General features: G+C 48.9%; 1 protein-coding gene across 1 annotated transcript; it reads left to right on the top strand.

Moving 5' to 3' along the window:
- The first annotated feature begins 5779 nt into the window (after positions 1–5779).
- On the top strand, positions 5780–8363 carry LOC107277731 (L-type lectin-domain containing receptor kinase IX.1-like). The gene is made up of 2 exons (XM_066303366.1): positions 5780–7351; positions 7444–8363. Exons 1-2 carry the CDS (start codon positions 6390–6392, stop codon positions 8111–8113), a joined length of 1632 nt encoding a protein of 543 aa, XP_066159463.1. The 5' UTR covers positions 5780–6389; the 3' UTR covers positions 8114–8363.
- Positions 8364–20824: the final 12461 nt, after the last annotated feature.

The raw sequence follows: 20824 nt of genomic DNA, 5'->3' as shown, positions 1-20824 counted from the left end.
GTCCAGTTGTTAGTTATTCACAGGCTGTCGCACGTGTGGAACGAAGAAGGAAAAGGAAGTATCCATGTGCTTTCCTGATGGGCCACCCTTACCTTTCTTCTAAAATTCATCATCATGTCTCCACACTACTGCCACTGCAAACAGTATACGCATTGACTCTATTAATCAGCGGGGGAGGGAACACGGTGGCGATCGATGGCCGGCGTCTTGCCGGCAACCACCACGACGAACAATATTGTCGGGCTCATCTTCTTCTGTCAGATCGTCATCTGACAGTGCTGAGGAAGATACTGAAGAAGAACTGAGCTTGGAAGCAGAGCAGGACGATGATGAGAAGATGCAAGCTGAAGCTGAAGATGCAGAGCAGGGAGGAGTTATGGACCATCAACCCGCGTTGCGGCGCACTTCAAGGACTGTCAAGCCCAACCCACTGTACCATGGGCCACAGTGGGCCGTGTAACTGAATTCGTTGTAACAGCTGTCTAACAGCTAGCGTGTCGCGTATGCTGTACGTTGAGAGCGAGAGAGAGAACTATATATATGAATTGGGGATGAACTAGAGAGGAGGACTTTTGGCAATCTGGTGGCGAAGGCGGCGGAAGGCTCAATCCTGTTGGATTGGTGCATAATACATCAGTAATCGATTGCCATATATCTTGTTGCTGTTCTGTGATTGTTCTAGTTAGATTAGATCCTAACAATCTGGTATCAGAGCCTCAATTTGTCTCGAAATCCTCTTGATTTTGCTGTAAAATTCCTTGCAAGGGATTGGAACCGACTTCGGTTGGATTCCGCGAAAAGGAAACTTGCCCTTCTAGGTTAGCGAAATTCGGAGAGTAGACAAGTTCAGGCCTCGGATCCAGGAGTAGCGCCATGGATACGGATGGGAAGCTTGATGTGTTGCTCAAGTTGGTGGAGGGGAACGAGAAGAAGCGGGTGGAAGCGGATGAGTGTACGAGGGCGGAGTACCAAGAGCTCAAGAAGACGGTGGAATCCAGAATTCCTGTGGTTGAGAAGAAGGTGGAGGTGTTGAGCGAGGCGTTGCTCGAGCTGAATCTCAAGGTGAACCGCTTGGAGGGATAGATGCAGAGGACAGTTAAGGAAGAAGTTCCTCAAGGCAAGGTTGCTGATCCGAAACCGACCACACCATCTGGTATGCGAGATCTTCACCTGTTTTCCTCTGCTTCTACTTTCGGAAACAATTCTAGGAAGTCTGATCAAGGAGGTGAAATTCCCATGGACATTAGTGCTAACGGTCCACCCATGGTTTGTCCACAATTCAATGGTGATAACCCTCAGATGTGGAAATCAAATTGTGAGCAATATTTTGAAGTTTATGGCACACATCCTATCAATTGGGTAAAAATTGCAACCCTGAATTTCGTGGGCAATGCTGCGTTCTGGATGCAATCTGTTAGGTCTCAACTGCAGGGAATTACTTGGGTGGGGTTATGTGAATTGGTGTGTAGCAGGTTTGCTAAAGATAGGCATCAGGCACTGATTCGCCAATGGATTCATATTTCTCAGACTGGGTCAGTGAGTGAGTATGTGGAAAAATTTGATGGGTTAATGCACCAACTAATGGCCTATGATTCATCATTAGTTCCTGTTTATTTTTTCACCAAGTTTGTGGAATGATTGAAAGATGAGATAAGAGTAGTGGTTATGGTTCAGAGGCCCCAGGATTTAGATTCTGCTTGTGCCATAGCCCTGCTGCAGGAGGAAGCTTTAGAAGGTGTTAAGGCCAGTCATTACAGGAGGTCAGACCCAGGGGTTATGCTCAAAACAAATAGAACTGGACCTATTGTGGGAGTTACTCAGCATACTAAGAACAATTTGAATCAATCTGAAGACAGAAGGGGCACTGAATCTGCTAGAGCTAAAGATGATAAGGTGGCTGCTCTGAGGGCTTATAGGAGGTCCAAGGGACTATGCTTTGTCTGTGGAGAACGATGGGGTAAAGAACATAAGTGTGCAACTACAGTTCAGCTTCATGTAGTGGAACAACTGTTGGCAGTGTTACAACCTGAAATTGACAGTGATTCTGATAACATTGAATTGGGAACATCACCAGAACAACATGGCACTTTATTGACCATATCTCAACAAGCTCTGTGGGGAACTGAATCAAATCAGTCTATCAAGGTGAATGGTTGGGTGCAGGGAATGGAACTGATCATGCTTATTGACTCAGGCAGCACACATTCGTTTGTGGATGAACAAATTGCACTTAAGTTGATGGGAGCTAGAAGGTTGCAACAACCCCTAACTGTTAGAATTGCTGATGGAGGTGTCATGCAGTGCACTAGGGAAATTGCTGACTGTCGTTGGTGGATGCAGGGACAGAGTTTCTGCAGTAATTTCCGACTGCTACCCCTGGGAAATTATGATGCCATATTGGGTATGGACTGGCTCACAATGCACAGCCCAATGAAGGTAGACTGGGTTCAAAAATGGATGGAATTCCAATACCTGGGAAGGGATGTTCGAATTCAAGGAATTACTAATCAGCCAGCACAGTGTTCTCATATAACACACAACCAGTTATCTGGCATGAACAGGAAGGGTTCACTGTTGTATTTTATCCAGTTACAAAATATGGCCATACAGGAGAATAGCACTATTTCTGATTCAGTCAAACCTATGTTGTTAGAGTTTGCTGACCTCTTTGAGGAACCAACTGAATTACCTCCGAGAAGAGCTTGTGATCACAGCATTAACCTCATTCCAGGGGCTAAACCCATTAATCTGAGACCTTATAGGCACAATCCTGCTCTCAAGGATGAAATAGAGAGGCAGATAGCTGAGATGCTCAAGTCTGGGGTGATTCAACCCAGCCAAAGTCCTTTTTCTTCCCCAGCTATACTTGTCAAGAAAAAAGACCACACTTGGAGATTGGTAATAGATTACAGAAAGTTGAATGCCATTACAGTCAAAACAAAATATCTAGTTCCAGTGATGGAGGAACTACTGGATGAACTATCTGGTTCAAAATGGTTTACCAAGCTGGACTTAAGATCAGGTTATCACCAAATTAGAATGGCTGAGGGAGAGGAACACAAAACAGCCTTTCAAACTCATTCTGGGCACTATGAATATAAGGTGATGTCTTTTGGCTTGACTGGGGCACCTGCAACATTTTTGGGGGCTATGAATGACACTCTAAAATATGTACTTAGAAAATTCGTCCTGGTTTTCTTTGACGATATCCTGATCTATAGTCCAGATTTTGAGTCACATTTGACTCATGTCAGACAAGTCTTACAACTACTTCAGCAATATCAGTGGAAGGTTAAATTAAGCAAATGTTCTTTTGCTTAGTCACAGTTATCTTATTTGGGCCACATCATCGGTGCAAATGGGGTTGCAACTGATCCACAAAAGGTTCAGGATATACTCAATTGGGAGATTCCTACCAATGTTAAGAAGTTGAGAGGATTTCTGGGATTGGCTGGTTATTACAGAAAATTTGTACAAGGCTTTGGTCTGAAAAGTAAACCTCTGACCAATCTTTTGAGGAAGGGTGTTCCTTTTGTTTGGAGTACAGAAGCAGATTCAGCCTTCCAGGCTCTTAAGACATCTCTGGCCTCAGCTCCTGTCTTGGCTTTACCAAATTTTCAAAAAACCTTTGTGGTGGAAACTGATGCTAGTGACTATGGAATCGGTGCAGTACTATCACAGGAGAAGCACCCAATTGCCTATATAAGCAAAGCCCTGGGTCCCAGGACCAGAGGTCTGTCCACTTATGAAAAGGAGTGCCTAGCAATGATCATGGCAGTTGATCACTGGAGGTCTTACCTGCAACATGTTGAGTTTATAATACTCACTGATCACCACAGTCTCATGCACCTATCAGACCAAAGACTCCACACCCCCTGGCAACATAAGGCCTTCACAAAGTTACTGGGTTTACAATACAAGATTTGTTACAGAAAGGGGAGTACTAATGCTGCTGCAGATGCTCTTTCTAGAAAACCACAGCAATCTGAGGAAGAGTTCAATGCTATTTCTCAGTGTGTTCCTCAATGGCTGATGGAAGTTTTGCAGAGCTATGATACTGATCCACATGCTACTCAGTTAGTTGCTGCCCTGACACTTAACCCTAATTCTAAGCCTCATTTTTCACTTCAGCATGGAGTCTTGAGATATAAGGGAAATATTTGGATAGGCAACAGTCCTGACTTGCAACTTAAAATCATTAATGAGATGCATGCCAGTCCAGTAGGAGGGCACTCTGGATTTCCAGTGACTTACAGAAGAATCAAACAATTATTTGCCTGGAATGGAATGAAATCCCAAATTAAGGAAACACTTGCCAATTGTCAAATTTGTGCTCAAGCAAAACCGGATAGATCAAGGTATCCAAGACTATTGCAGCCTTTACCAGTCCCTAAAGGTGCTTGGCAGACTATATCATTGGATTTCATTGAAGGGCTTCCCAGGTCCAGTCACTACAATTGCATCTTAGTAGTAGTGGACAAATTTTCTAAATACTCCCACTTCATACCCTTGAGACATCCTTTCACTGCAATTGATGTAGCAAAGGCCTTCATGAGTAATGTGTACAAACTCCATGGACTTCCACAAATTATCATCTCTGACAGAGATAAAATTTTTACAAGCCAATTGTGGGAGCAGTTATTTCTGAGATCTGGCACTAAATTACATTACAGTTCTGCTTATCACCCTCAATCAGATGGACAAACAGAACGAGGAAATCAATGCCTGGAAATATATTTGAAATGCTTTGTCCAGTCAGCACCTTCCAAATGGCCTTCTTGGTTGCATTTAGCTGAGTACTGGTATAACAACTCATACCATTCAACTATTGACAGAACTCCATTTGAAGCCCTGTATGGATATCCACCTCGCCATTTTGGGATCAGCATCAGGGACTGTGACAACAGTGAGTTGATAACTTGGATGCAGGATAGAAAATTGATGCAACAGTTAGTTCAACAACATCTGCATCGTGCACAGCAACAAATGAAACTTTTTGCTGATAAGAAAAGAAGTTTTCGACAGTTCCAGGTGGGTGAGTGGGTCTATCTCAAGTTACAGCCCTATGTGCAAAGTTCAGTGGCCCCCAGAGCGAATCACAAGCTGGCTTTCAAATATTTTGGACCATTTCAAATCCTGGAGAAGTTGGGTACTGTTGCTTACAAACTTCAGTTGCCAGCCACAAGTTCCATTCATCCAGTCTTTCATGTATCACTTTTAAAGGAAGCAAAGGGGTTCCAGCCATCAGTGCATACACCATTATCTCCAACTTACTCTGCTGTCCAGTATCCTATAGCATTACTGGATCATCGTCTTACCAAAAAAGGTAACCATACTGTTCACCAGGTTCTAACTCATTGGTCTGACACTATTCCAGCACAAGCTACCTGGGAGGATCTGCATGACTTGAAGGCCAGATTTCCTAATGCTTTGGCTTGGGGACAAGCCAAAACTCAAGGGGAAGGGATTGTCAGATCGTCATCTGACAGTGCTGAGGAAGATACTGAAGAAGAACTGAGCTTGGAAGCAGAGCAGGACGATGATGAGAAGATGCAAGCTGAAGCTGAAGATGCAGAGCAGGGAGGAGTTATGGACCATCAACCCGTGTTGCGGCGCACTTCAAGGACTGTCAAGCCCAACCCACTGTACCATGGGCCACAGTGGGCCGTGTAACTGAATTCGTTGTAACAGCTGTCTAACAGCTAGCGTGTCGCGTATGCTGTACGTTGAGAGCGAGAGAGAGAACTATATATATGAATTGGGGATGAACTAGAGAGGAGGACTTTTGGCAATCTGGTGGCGAAGGCGGCGGAAGGCTCAATCCTGTTGGATTGGTGCATAATACATCAGTAATCGATTGCCATATATCTTGTTGCTGTTCTGTGATTGTTCTAGTTAGATTAGATCCTAACATCTTCTTCTTGTCCGTCTTCTGCGACGATCTCTACTCGCCGGCTCTAGTCGTCGTGGCCTTGACCTTCAACCACACCAACTTCGGCCCGGACGAGCAGACGAACATCAGGCTTGAAGGCGACGCGGCCTTCAGCGCCGACGTCTCCTTCAGCGGCGACGGTGGCGGGTGGGTTGACATCAGCGCCAACAGGCTCGACGGCAACATCGACCACAGCCGTGGCAGGGTGTCGTACGCCCTTCCGGTACCTCTCTGGGACGCCGCCACCGGCGAGGTTGCCAGCTTCACCACCGGCTTCTCCTTCGTCATCAACCCGCCAAAAGAGGACGGCGGCATCAACAACAAGGGCGCCGGCATGGCCTTCTTCCTCGCCGGCTTCCCGTCGAGGCTCCCGTCCGCCGGCTCCTACGCCTACAACCTCGGCCTCACCAACCAGACTGCCGACTAGGTGGCCGCCGGCGACGACCGGTTCGTCGCCATGGAGTTCGACACCTTCAACGACACCATCGTGCACGACCCCGACGCCACCTACGACCACCTCGGCGTCGACGTCAACTCCGTCGTGTCCAAGAGGATCTTGACCTTGCCAAGCTTCACCCTCGTCGGGAACATGACCGCCGTCGTCGAGTACGACAACGTCTCCAGCATCCTGGCCATGAGGCTGCACCTCGGCTATGGGCTTAGTGGCCCCCGTCACCGGCCGGATTACAACCTTAGCTACAAGGTTGACCTCAAGAGCGTGTTGCCGGAGCAGGTCGCCGTCGGCTTCTCCGCCGCGACGTCCACATCCGTCGAGCTGCATCAGCTACGTTCATGGTACTTCAGCTCGTCGCTGGAACCCAAGGCCACACCGCCACCAGTGGCGCCGCCGTCACCGTCACCACCGCCTACCTCCGGTTCAGGAAGTGGCGGGGTTGTAGCGGGAGCCATCGTCGGCGCAGCACTGTTCGTCGTGCTCCTCTTTGCCATGGTAGCAGTCGTCGTACTCGTACGACGACGACATCAGAGGAAGAAGATGAGGGAGGCGGAGGAGGCGAACGACGACGACGATGACACGGAAGGCGATCCCATCATGGAGATCGAGAACGGGATGGGGCCGAGGCGGTTCGCGTACCATGTGCTCGTCAACGCAACCAAGAGCTTCGCGGCGGAGGAGAAGCTTGGCCAGGGCGGATTCGGCGCAGTGTACCGGGGCTATCTAAGAGAGCAGGGCCTCGCCGTCGCCATTAAGAGGTTCATCAAAGATTCCTCCAACCAAGGGAGGAGGGAGTACAAGTCAGAGATCAAGGTCATAAGCCGGCTGCGCCACCGCAATCTGGTTCAGCTCATCGGCTGGTTCCATGGCCGCAACGAGCTCCTCCTCGTCTACGAGCTCGTCCCCAACCGCAGCCTTGACGTCCATCTCTACGGCAATGGTACCTTCCTCACATGGCCAATGAGGTAATTGATTTCCCTAATTCATTAGAATTTTTGCTAATGTGCAATTGACAAATGGCCATGAACTGATCAGTTATTGGGTTTGGATGTTGCAGGATCAACATTGTTATTGGGCTCGGATCCGCCCTGCTCTACCTCCATGAGGAGTGGGAGCAATGTGTTGTGCACCGTGACATCAAGCCAAGCAATGTCATGCTGGATGAATCCTTCAATACGAAGCTAGGTGACTTCGGCCTCGCAAGGCTCATTGACCATGCTGATGGGGTACAGACAATGACGCACCCCTCTGGGACGCCCGGCTATATTGACCCCGAATGTGTGATCACTGGTAAAGCAAGTGCCGAATCTGATGTCTACAGTTTTGGGGTTGTTTTATTAGAAGTGGTATGTGCAAGGAGACCAATGAGTCTACTGGATGATCAAAATAATGGTCTCTTCCGACTAGTCGAGTGGGTCTGGGATCTATACGGCCAGGGAGCCATTCACAACGCAGCTGACAAGCGGCTCAACAATGACTATGATGTGGTTGAGATGGAGCGTGTCATTGCTGTCGGGCTCTGGTGTGCGCATCCAGACCGATGCCAGCGGCCATCAATCAGAGCTGCTATGATGGTCCTCCAGTCCAGTGGACCAATGCCGATGCTACCAGCCAAGATGCCCGTGGCAACATATGCACCGCCGGTGGCCTCATCGGAGGGGCAGCTCTCGTCATCGACGGGTATGTCATCATCAAGTTTGACACAAACAGCAATCACACCTCGTTAGGGGCATAAGTTTGCCCACTTGTGGTACAAAAATAATCCATGCCATTAGATTATAAATGCACTTGCCTTCTACTTATTCTCATTTCAGATTGATAAACTGTAAACCAAATGAATTAGCATGGGTCAGCCGGCGGATACCTTGAGCAGGGATCCTTTTCTCAGGGATGCCGCTCTCGGTGAAATCTAGCTAGAGATTTAAATTGCAAACAATGTTTGACTGGATTTGAATCAATTTGAACAAAATTCAAGAAGGACATGCTCATTGTTGATAGATGTCATACGATAATCGGCAAAATGGAGGCGGACAACTGCATAGAACATTACCTACTAAACTTAGGTTTTATCCAAATGCATCCCCATCTCTGACTGACACCAAAGTATGTAACCTCGAACGATATAGAACACATGGAACATCATCACAAAAAGCATATCAGTAATTTTGTACCACACCACTAAAATTCAGAACAAGAGGTCACAAAATATATTTTGATACATGGTTCGAGTTGCTGCTATCATTGTCAGCATTTCGTCAAGCAAATAGATGAATTGGAACTTCCAGTGCTGTTTCCAGTCTTCGTTACCATGGAAGAGCGAAGTCTAATGTTTGTTTCAAGACAAAAAAAAAAGGTAAACTCAATCAGAAAAAGAAAAGGTAGATGAAAGAGAGTACTTTTATGGTACATTCTACTGCTAGTATATACTACCAGTATATGAAGGGTAGTTTTGGTATTAGGGAAAAATCTGAAAAGGGCTTTTTGGTCATTTAAATTAGAGAAGTATTTTCACCGGGATTAATTTTCCTTCGGTTGTTTGGATATCATCATCCGCGTGATACCGCTTCTTCTGGATACATCTCGCGTCGCTGCTCCTTCTGCAGCTCCGCCTGCCCATCGCCTCACTCAAGAACTAGGGTTTTGGGTCGCTGGAAAAGACATGAGAGGAAAGGATGAGGGAAATTGATTCGATTCCCGATGGCGGCGGCGCGGCGGCGCTCGCAAGAGGAAGACATCGGCGACGCATGGGCGGCCATGGATCAGATTTGACTAGTGAGGAAACGTGAAATCATAAAATTACCCCCACACAATTAGATAAAAAGACAAATATACCCTTTTCAATTTATACTGCAGAATAATTAGAAGGGGGATCGGATGAATTTTCGACCGTTAGATTAAATATACTGGTAGTATATACTAGTAGTAGAATGTACCATAAAAATCCTCATGAAAGAAGGCACCTCTTTCAAGTTGAAACTCCTGAAAGCTATAAAGAGTAAACAAGCACCAAAAATGGTTGCTATAATAATTGGCTGTAACTCTTTTGAGTAAAGGCCGGGATGCTATTTTATTCCATTATCTAAAAAAATATATTTTCACATGGGAACTGAAACACAACAGATAAATGCGCAGCTCAAAGTCAAATGCAAACAATATGAAACAACAATGGTGGTGTAAACAACAGGAACCTCGATATAATAAAAGTGGAGCATGGCCACTGCCTACTGTAAACAGGATAGCCTGCAACAATTTACTACTACAGAGTTATTCAAATGCAATTTTCTCAAATTACGGATATTTATGTTCGACACTTTGGTTTTGACTTCAGAATCAAGGTCATCGAAAGCAGAAAAAAAAAACATTAACGCACAAAACATTAGAGCACGATAGTCCACCCAAATTGTAAGATTTAAGAAATAGTCAATCATTCAGCAAGCATGTCACCCAGGACTGATAGCTCTGCCACTTCACGGAGTGATCAAACTAAATTTGGAAATAAAAGAGTTGATTCTTATAGTGTCAGCAGTGGTTCTGCTGTTGCAATTTCCTCAACAATTTCTGATCAAAAGTGTGAAATCATAGTCATGATTAATATTTGTAATGAATAATTGGCTTTGCAAAATGATTTATTCGAAGAATTGGTTTGAGAGTATGTGTGAATGTTGGTGTGAGTGCGTGTGACTAATTTGGGTCAGGTTGTGATATCTGTGCCCAGAAACGGTTGTTTTGTCTGATTGTGTGCAGGTGACTTGAGGTCAGCCTTGGTCAATGGTGAGGACCGAAACTATGCTCAGGGTGGAGCAGAGGTCTAGTGCGGTCATGATACCATGTGAGAAGGTGACTAGAGTCAGGATTCTTGGTGAACAACTTCGGTCAACGGTGGGGATCTGAAACGCTCCGCTTTTCGTGAGGCGTTAAAAACTAACTCGGCAAAATCCTAATTGCGAAAATTTTCGTTCTCTGTGTGAGAGTCTAAGTTGTGCCAAGGATCCCAATTTAATCCCGTTGTTCCCTCTCATCGAAATCAAAAAAATCCTCCCCCTCATCCAAATTCCTCTTCCGATTCGAGTCTTTGAAATCAAATTCTGAAATTCAAATCCTTCCTTTGAATCCTCGCCAAATACTTCTACGAATCCAGAATTATTCAAATCCCGCCTCGAATCCTTTCCTTGACTCCACCCTATGTTCCCGAGAACAAATACCCAAGTATTCCTTTTGAATCCTTTCCATGACTTCTCCTTGAGTTTCCCCTGATACATCCCTAAACCCTCGAGTTTGAATATCAAATTTGAATTCGAATCCAAACCCTAAATCTCTCCAATTCTATCCAAATCAGTTTTCTCTGTAAAAATCTACTTTACCTCCCTATGTTTTTGGATGGACCGATTCTCCTCCCCCGGCCCATCTCCCCTCCCAGCCCATCATCTCCCCCCCTCGCACGTGCGTTACACGCATGCGAGCCGAGAGAGAGCCGTCGCTCGCTCTCTCTGTTTCCCTCTCTCTCTCTCTCGTTCGATCTCCCTCTCCTCGGCGCCGATTTCCCGCCGTCGCCGCCCAAAACCTCCACCGCCTTCGCCCATTCCCGCGCGCACCTCGCGAGGTGGCCGACCGGCCTGTCACCGCCGACGCCATGCGCTGCCGCCTTGCCCTCGCTCCATGCCAAACCGACCGCCGCCGTCATCGTCGACGTCATCCATGACCCCCCCGCCGCTCCACGCCGCACCCGTCCAAGAGTGGGAGAAGCAGCTGCTCTCCCTCTCCTCCTCCTCACTCTCCCTCCCCTCATTATGGCAAGGGACCAAGCCCCTTTTTCCCCTTCTTTTTCCCTTTCCCGACCACTGCCGGCGTCACCACCTCTGCGCCGCTTGACCGACCGCGCCAGCCCGCGCTCCAGCGGTTCGATTTCCGCCGCTCGATCCACCGCCTTCGCCACTCAACGCATCCACGCCGTCGCCGCTTTCGCACCGCCCACGAAACCGCCACTACCGCCAGCCGAGCACTTGACCGCCAAGGTCAGTTCTCCCCTCCCCAAACCGACCTCGTCTCCGCTATAAAACCAAGCCACCCCAAACCCCTTCCTCTCTCGTTTTCACTCGCCTCAGTCCTCACACCCGCCGCGCCATTGCCGCCGAACCACCGTCGCCGCCTTGTTGCTGCTCGTCCCGCTCTCGCCGTTGCCGTCCGTTGCCGAAGCACCGGAGGAGCCGGTGCGTGGGTGACGAGGAGCTCCGGGCACCACCTCTCCCTCCCTTCTTCCCCGGCCGCGCCCTCTCGGTGCCGTGCCGCCTCGGCGTCGCGAACACCTCGCCGCGACACCGACCGCGCCGCCAATGCTGCCTCCTCTTCGATTGGTGAGCTCCCCACCATAATCCTCCTCCTGCCGCGCGATGCGCCGCGCCCGCCGCCGCTCGCCATAGCTCGCCACGCGCTCTTGCTCTGTCCCGGAGGCCGCCTCTCGTCGCCAGCCAATCTCGGTGCCGCTCCGTCCAATCCGACGCCGGAAACGGATTCCTTGAACCCCGGAGATGCTCCCACCCCTTTGAATCGAACCCTCGTCGTCTCGTCGTGTTTTCCCCTTTTGATCTCCGGTGATTGCCGCCGCCGCAATCCACCGTCGTCGGCTCCTCTCGCGTCGATTCCTCTCGCCGCCACGCTCCCGGGGATCCCCATGACCTCCCCCTGGCTGCCCCAAGGCCGTCGGCCTTCTCCTTTGTCTCCGCGCCGTGTCGCCGCTTCCGCCGCCGCCTAACGCCGCCGTGCGTGCGCCGCCGGTGACCATCGGGTCCCGCGTCACCGCGTGCGCGTCGCAACACCATACCGGTTCGGCTAAGCCCGAGCCCGCGCACCCTTCGCTCTTCTCGCGCGCGGCCACGTCGGCGTGCTGGCGAGCTTGGTCGCCGCCGCCAGCCACCGTCATACCTCCCCTCTCAAATCCGTGCCGTTAAACGGATTCCCCCTGACCTCCTCTAGCTGCCGGCGGTGGCCGCTCGCTCCGGTTCGCCGTCGCTCGCCGGAACGCCTCGCGCGTCGTCGGCCGTCCGATCCCGGGCACCTCCTCCTCCTCCTCCTTCCCTTTCGCCCCTGCCCGCGTGGCCGACCACGTGGCAGCCACCTCAGCCCCGGGCCCGCTTGACTGGGTCAAGTCGCGCCCAGTCAGCCTCCTCCCTCCGTCTTCCCTCCCATGCGCGCGGTCCACGGCAAGCCGTGCGGCTGCACGTGGGCCCGCCGCCATCCGTCCACCCGGCGCGCCGCGCCCGAACTGCGCGCATCCGAAACCCTAGCGCCCGCCTCCGCGTGCACCCTCCCCACCGTGAACCCAACCACCGCCATCTGGGTCCCGCGCGGTGGACCGCGCCCACCCCGACGGGCCTCCCTCTCTCCCCGCGCGCCCTCATGGGCCGCCTCCTCGCGCCCGCGCCGGCCCATTTGGTTTGGCCGAGCCGCGTTAGCCTTTGGGCCGCACCAATGCCACCGAAACAAGTCTAATATACATCCCTCCTTGATTTCCTTTTTCCACCCTTGTTCCATAAATCAATTCCTTATTCCAAAATTCCATGAATCATTTTCCTTGGTCCCGGATTCAATGACTGTCAATAATATTCTTGAGAATATTATTTCTATAAATTCCATAAATCATCTCTCCTATTCCAGAAACTCCAATTAAACTTTCAAAATTCATATCACCCAATTCGCAACTCCGATTGACTCCATTCCACTTCCAATAATTCCGTAAATTGAGCTCTATTTAATGGCACTACTAATTAGTCTAAATAGGATCTTTCTTTTGGTCTTTTGTTTAGGTTTTCGATTGTTTGCGTATAGTTGCGGTTATCGGATTTTCGTCGATCGCGGGTTTTCTCGAAGATTCGTGAAGCTTCGTGAAGACCTTGAGCAAGGCAAGTCACCATTTGATCAATTGCCCCTATAATTGAAAAGTCATTATTATTTTGTTTGCAACTTGCATTATTAGAATCACACACTTAACTTGCTTGGCCTCGGTTTGCGTGCCAAACCGACGGACCTACCCAGTAGTCGCACTAATTTCCGTAGGTCGTACTACCCTGATTCCTTGTCGCTCCACCCTTGTGGTACCTCGGTATTCGTGCTCTCTGAGCGCGTATACCAAATATCCCACATACACCGTTGTTTGTCGAAAACTTGGGAAATGGGTTTGTGAAGCCTTCAAAACCCGACATGTGGTGTCGGTGTGTTTGAAAATAAAATGAATTGTGAAAACTCGCGATGCGGGGGTTGTGCCTATGTGGCACTGTCCCGTATTCGCATATAAGGACCGATTCCTGTGGGAAACTCATCGAACATAATCAAAGTGCAACCACAAGGTGGAATGGGACACCCTGGCTAAGTAACTAGTCGGTTCAGGGAAACCTCGCATGCCAATAGTTGGGAACGCCGGGGCGGGGTCGGACAAACCGGGTTCCTGGTAAGGCAAGGACGAGAAGCTTGCTCACTTACCGATCAAGGTGGTTGGAGTTTGATTTGTGAACGCCTAAAATGGCCTATGTTTATGTGAGGATTTGATCCTTCTATGTGGCATGAGGTAACCCTGGGTCGGCTCGGGAAAGGCTTTGTTGCGAACCTCCGATACCGACGGGTGTTCGGAATAAGTTCGTATCTTGTGGGTAAAGTGTACCCCTCTGCAGAGGTTAACTAACTGTTCGAACAGCCGTGCCCACGGTCATGGGCGGATGTGAGGTTTTTCCCGTTGCGTAGATTTGTTTGCCTGTGCTTTGTGAAAAGTTGTTGTGGTGTGGGAATCGTAACCAGAATCAGCCTATGTGGCAGATGGACGACCTGAGTGGTCAGAAACGAATCTGTGTGATTCGGGATGTCTGCGGGCATCATAGACTAGGCTTCCCGAGTGGAAGCGGATTGTTGTGCTGCTGGGCAGCTGGACTCTGGGAGTCCGAGAAAATGAAAAAGGCTCTGGGAGCTGATTAATCAAGTGGAATGGCTCTGGGAGCCGAGAAGTAATGAACTGACCCGGGAGGTCGGTACATTACCAAATGAGCTGTTGAAAAACATCTCTTAAAGTCGAATCGAGACGCAAGTCTCTTTTCGTCCCAAACTTAGAAAGAAATAAATCACTTAGTGATTTCAAAATGATTTCAAACAAAAGATTTGCAAAACAACCTTGCCTCTCTGCCAAGCTTGCATTAAACACCTAAGTTCCCGTGACTTGCTGAGTACGAAAGTACTCACCCTTGCTCTATATAAATATATATATATAGTTCCTCCGCCCTGAAGGGAAGATAAAGTGAAGTGAAGATTTGGGTTTCGTCCTGGTTCCCAGCCGTCGCCTGTGGTGTTGGGTGTTAGACCGTTGGTTCCGCTGCTGCTGCTGCTGTTGGTGTTTTCCTCGTCCGCGTCGTCGGTTGTATTCTCGGGCTGTCTGAGCTGCAACCTAAGTTAAGGTAAATAAGTCCTCTATTTATTTTAAGGATTGCTATGATTCATATTTGTCACCATGGGTACCAGCACTATGTCCTGGGACTGGTACCGAGATCGCGGTTTCGTAGGAAGCGGTTCGCGCCGTTTTCCCTACGACACGCTCCTGTCAGGTGCCGTTGTACGGCGGTATCAGATTGGGGTGTGACAGGATCGGGACTAAACTCAGGGAGGAGTTGAGGTCCAGACAGTCAAGGATACCGGGTGACGAAGTTGGATACGAGATGGCACACAGTGAATGGATATCGTGTGGGAGAGATCTTCGCAACGGGCTTCACGAGATATGCGTGCAAGTACCGGTGTTGGCGAAGGAGATTGGAGTGAGAAATTGAGGAAGAGTATATGGTGATATAGTACACGTGGTACTGTAGCATGCATATGTGTGGTATTGATCGATGCATGCAAGTGTACTGTAGTGGTTGGCAGTACATGGATGCATGTATGCATATACATGTGTGTTGGCTCGGTGAGTCCAAGGCAGGAGCGGCGCTAAGGCAGGAGACCGAGGCCGACCGGGACTTCGTATGAGACGGACATGTGTCCATGTCGGGTTTGCTATGACACGGATTGACTGTAGTCGGTTGTGAGGCTGCAGGCTTTAGGAGACTAATTTGGATAGAGTCATAGTTTGACGAGTGGTACTCCTATTTCGAGTAGGAGAATTTTCATGTATAAATAGAGAGGAAGCGTGAGGCTTCCCGGTATCGGTTTTAGGAAGCTGAGTTTGAGAGATTAGATAGGGTTTCGTGAGAAACTTTTGAGGGGTGCTGTGGCTGCACCTTGTGAACAATATACTTAAGCAATAAAGATCATATTCAATCATCAAGGCATTAACGATCTATTCCGGTTTCGTAAGTTTTACGTTTATATTTGGTTTTGGTATTAACTTGTGATTGTTCATTTTGCTGCGATTTTGTTCAAGTTAATTCATCCAAAACTTTTCTAATACTTCAAAGATCAGATCTGGAAAGTTTCGTTGATTGGTTCTATTTGATGATATTTTGTCACGTGCAAGGAAAAATTGCAGTGGCCAAAGCAAGCAAATAATGTGATCCCTATATGGGATGTTCAGATTGCATGCAGAGCAGTACGAGCTGTGAGCAGCAAACCACAAGAGATCGGCCGGGCAGCTGGTTGTATCCATGCATGCAAGCCCGCACATACGCACGCATGGGCTTCAATTACACCTGCGTACACTCGCATACGTGACCGTATTTTCTAGCAATACGGCCGCGTATATACATGGAAAAACAAGGAGATGCGAAGCTACGGTGTATTTTACGCTATACGGTTAAGTTAGCTCATGCTTGCCCGGATCAACAAATTAAATTTATGAAGAGATAAAATTTATCTGAATGAATTCAACACAATCCTTGCAAGCCACGCGCATACGAAAGACGGCCTTCCGCCGGACTCTCACCGGCCCAGCAACGGAAGAGTGGCAAGGAATATCGGAAACCGCCATGACGCGCTCCGGCGGATGCGCACACGTACGAGAGTTAAATTCTATCCTGTAGGCCCATCAGAAATTAACAGAACCAATATTTGACGTCAGGCGGATCGAAGAGATAAGATTAACAAACCGATCGATTGATCAAGTATATCCGCACTTCTCCACCGACCTCAGGCCCCTATATAAGGCGTCGACGTACTCTCGGCAGCCTGGAGGCCATGGACGCCGATCAATCCATAAACACCCATCGACACACATGATCATCCATCTGTCCATCTCCTCCTGGAAGACAACTATCCACCGGCGACCTAGCTATCCATCGACCGGCAACGAGCATCAAGATGTGATCTCGGCGGCCGGCGACCTCGTCCACAGCACCCCTGTGTCCGGCAAGAGGCGCACATGAGGAGGAACAACGACATCTTCCTTGGGCAGATCAAACGCTGCAGGAGATCGTACTCAAACCTTCAGGAGGAGAGCAAGTCTCTGTCGCTTTCTTTTCTCTCGTTTCAGGTGGGAGATGAGCCTGTACGCGACGCCGCCGGGGTTATCGTGGCTGCCATGACTATTTCTGAACCATCTCCGCTGCCATCGAGACTCATCCGCCCGCCGTCATCCACATTCATCAACATCTCCATCTCATCTCAGATGGACTCATCCATTCATCTACAAATCATTCAAGAAGCGACACCAAAGAAAGTCTTAATGGCCACTACAGGTAAAGCTAATTTAGATTGGTTCCTTTCTTTTGGTTCCAGTGCCTACGTGCATGCATGGAGGACGGCCGGGTGTGCTGCCATCGCCGGAGTCGTCGCGTAGACCAATCTGTTGACGCTGATCGCAAGCCTCCGTCAAGATCGATGCCGCTCGTCCTCAAGCTCTGATGTTCGAGCTGCCGGTGACGATGACCCTGCTCATTGCTGCGATCTCGCCTAGATGTTGGATGACGTTGCCTTGCCGACCGCTGCCTCCACTCGGCGACGCCGTGGATGTCTGCTGGCCATCTTCGACGATGCTGCCACCTTCCTCACACTCATCGTCAAGGCGCTCGAGGAGAAGGCCGGTCGGAGTGCCGCTACCCGGCACTGCGACACCACCAACACCCATCTGCCGGAGAAGACCATCGTGATGCCACTCCGCCCGACGCGACGCGCCGGAGATCGTCGGAGCAGCCGCGGATGCTGCCTAGTCACGCTGATCCAGAAGCTCTTGTTGAGAACAACACAACAACACGGACGCCGCTGAGCTGCCCGCGTCCGTGAACAACATATCGTCATCACGCCGGTGGCCGCCCACGCCGTCCTGATAGAGCAGCGGGAGGCCATCTCGTCCACCTTATTGGCAACGCACAGACGCTCGCCATCCCCGTCAAGCTGCTGGTGACACTGTCCGCCGAGTGCCACCCTGTCAAAGGCTGTCGTTGTACCGACGCCAAGCTCTAAGGACGCCGCCATTGTGATCTCTACTGTGTGAGGACGTCTCACCGAGACTCAGGCGACGCCTTCACGCTCGTCGCGGTTTCTTCGGTCACCATCAACGTCTACTCAATCATCTTCGACGGTGCTACCACCTTCCTCACGCTCATCATGAAGCCACTCGAGGAGATCGCCATTCGGAGTGCTGCTGCCCGGTGCCTGCACGCCGTCTTGCCGGAGCGTACCACGGATCGTCGGAGCACCCGCGGATCGACGTTGCCGAGCTGTCCTGATCCAGGAGGTCTGGACGGAGCCGTCGGGGACGCCCGCCGAGCTGCTCTTGCACTTAAGCTCGTTACAATTATCATGCAACTGAGGCACTGCCATGTAGTGTTCGTTCTTGCCGATCAAACACTGTCACACTGCCTGCCGGAGCACGTTGGATTACGCCAGAGTGCCATTGCTAGGGGCCCGTACGCCGTCATCAAGACTGGCCGTGATTCTTTCTCTTCATCAAGCCGAGGTCGTTGTGCCGTTTGTCCGCGACGCTTTCACTTCATCATGCTGGAGTTGTTCGTGATGTCACGTGAACATCACGTCGGAGCACCACTGCTTGGTGCCTATAAACCATCGTCAAGCCGGAGTCGTCGTGCCGTCCGTCCGTGACGTCTCCTTCTCTCTACACCGCATGATGAGATGCCATCTGTCTACGATGCTTTCACTTCATCATGCCAAGATGAGATATTGTCTGTCCGTGATGCTCTCCCTCTTCGTCGAGATCAACGACGCTGTATTGGAGCGTCGCTCGTCCACATCAACATAAAGCAAGAATGGTGCCGTTTGTGATGTCAGGGAACCGTTCATGCCAGATCTACACCAATAATTTCCTCGACCGTTCTGCCGACAAGGCATTTACTTCTACAAAGGTCGCCGTTGCTACCGGCACCCTCATAGAGCCCCTTTTATGGGCTCGTCGTCATATCAACTGGATCAATAGTAGATCCATCATCCGAAGGATGTGCTATATAAGCCACGTTCGTCCGGCTGCTGTCTGCACTGACTTCTTCATCAACACCTTCATTACAAATCCCTGTTGTATAAGGGACATGACGGGTCAGGAGGTGCCCAGCCATGTTTAATCCGGTTGCCGTCTACACCTACTTTCTTCGTCAATTCTTCATTACTTTGATCACATCTAGTCAGAAGGTGCCCATCCATGTTTATTCGGCTCTTGTGTGCACCAACTGACTTCACCAACTCATCTTACCTTTAACACCATTCCGATGTTGTTGCTATGACGTCGAGCCGTCCAAGCTAGGCGATTCCATGCGTGTCTTCTTCAAACAATCTACACCGACACGTCGTTCAAGACCGACGAGGCTAGACGACGAGGGTGCGCGAAGCCGACGCTAAGGCTATGTCACCAACACTGGCGCACGGACCGACGAGGCCGTGGATGCGTTGCCGGCGCCCACATATATATCACACATCTTCACCAACATTCATCATCCATGGAGAACGTGAAGCAAAGACGATGAGACGACCACAAGCAGCTTAATCGGGGGTTCTCCTGCAGGCCTAGACCTGCGGAGGTAATTAACCAGGAGCTTCTCGAGGCCCTAGGAACCAGAAGACAACATCGCTGATGTCAGATCTGTCCAACGACAGGCAATGGCACGTGTATTTTCTATTATACATGGAAACTGTATCTTGATAATTCAATTAATAAAGATCATGTGTTTTTGTGTCTCTTTTATGTTTATTTTACATTTGTGTATTTAGGTACACTGGCACGTCCGCACTTATTTTCTCTCTAAACATAGAGGGACATATTCGTATTTTTCTACCCTAAACAGGTTCTTGTTAGATTTGAATTTGCTTAAGTTTTAGGTTTTGTTCAGATTTGCTGAAATTTTGATAGAGCTGATTTTCAAGGGTATTTTCTCTTAAACCGTTTATTAGTTTACAAATCCCTCCGGTGGAATTGTTCTTTAGGTTGTTTAGTGTCAAGTTTGCAACTCGATCCAACGGTTGGTTTAAGAGAAATCGTGTTTTTACCGAAGCGCTGTCGTGTTGTTTTCAGGCTGACGGTTAGACCGCGAGAGGACCAGCGGTCAGACCGGTCAAGCTTCGGTCAGACCGACCCTAGTAGGTCGGATAGACCGCCAAACGTGTGTTCCATTGGCTTTTGTGGGATGTGTTTTGATCTATTAAGATTCGATTATTTGACTTCCGTTGACGTAATCTAACATTCACCCCTCTCTGGTAGGCTTGGTTACTTATGTTTGATTCTAAAAAAGCAATCCGTTGGACCCTATCCTTACAAAAGAAAGAGCAGATCTGGAAACATAATATCACAACACAGTAGCGTGTAATCCATTCTCTTTCACATTTGTCCTTAGCCAGGATCAGATGCGCTTTTTTAAACCTATCAGGAAGATGATTGCGAAAACAGTGATGAGAATGAATTTTGACAGCAACAGCTCCAGTTATTTATACATTCCAAATCTAAAGTTACAATAGTTTCAGCAATTTTTCATCCCCAAAAGTCCCTGCATAACCAATTCTGAATGTCCAAGTTAGTTATTCAACACTACTGCAGAAGTGCAGAATTGAGTCACCCTAAAGTGAGGTTGAAGCCCTTAAATTCCTTTATTGAAAGGGGAATAAAAAACACGCCAAGGCAATAAATATGAAGTAATTCTCACATAGACGTCACAACAATCCCCATCCAGCCATCCTTGAATTCTCCATTTGCAGATAGACTAGAACAGCTAGCGCATGAGAGTATGTGTTCAATGGTTATGGTTTTGTGGGTAAATACAAACATATAGGCAAAGGGATAAATATGCTGTTCTAAATTTGTAAATTAGAGTATCATCAACAAAAAAAGCAATGCAATGATCTCCAGGGCTAACAAACTTCATCAGACAGAGGACAAAGAAGGAAATTTAACACAAATCAATTATCTCAGGTCAAAGAAGGCGATTTCAACATTAGACAAGACAAAAGGAAAGCAATACTACTGTAACCAACAACCACTAAGGCTATGTACATCCTTTGGGTGCAGAGTAAGGCTGGGAACATGATCCTCTGACGTAGAG

The sequence above is a fragment of the Oryza sativa genome, chromosome 8 (assembly GCF_034140825.1).
Source record: "Oryza sativa Japonica Group chromosome 8, ASM3414082v1".
In the NCBI taxonomy this organism is placed as follows: domain Eukaryota; kingdom Viridiplantae; phylum Streptophyta; class Magnoliopsida; order Poales; family Poaceae; genus Oryza; species Oryza sativa.
This window is presented reverse-complemented; position numbering and strand designations above follow the sequence as displayed.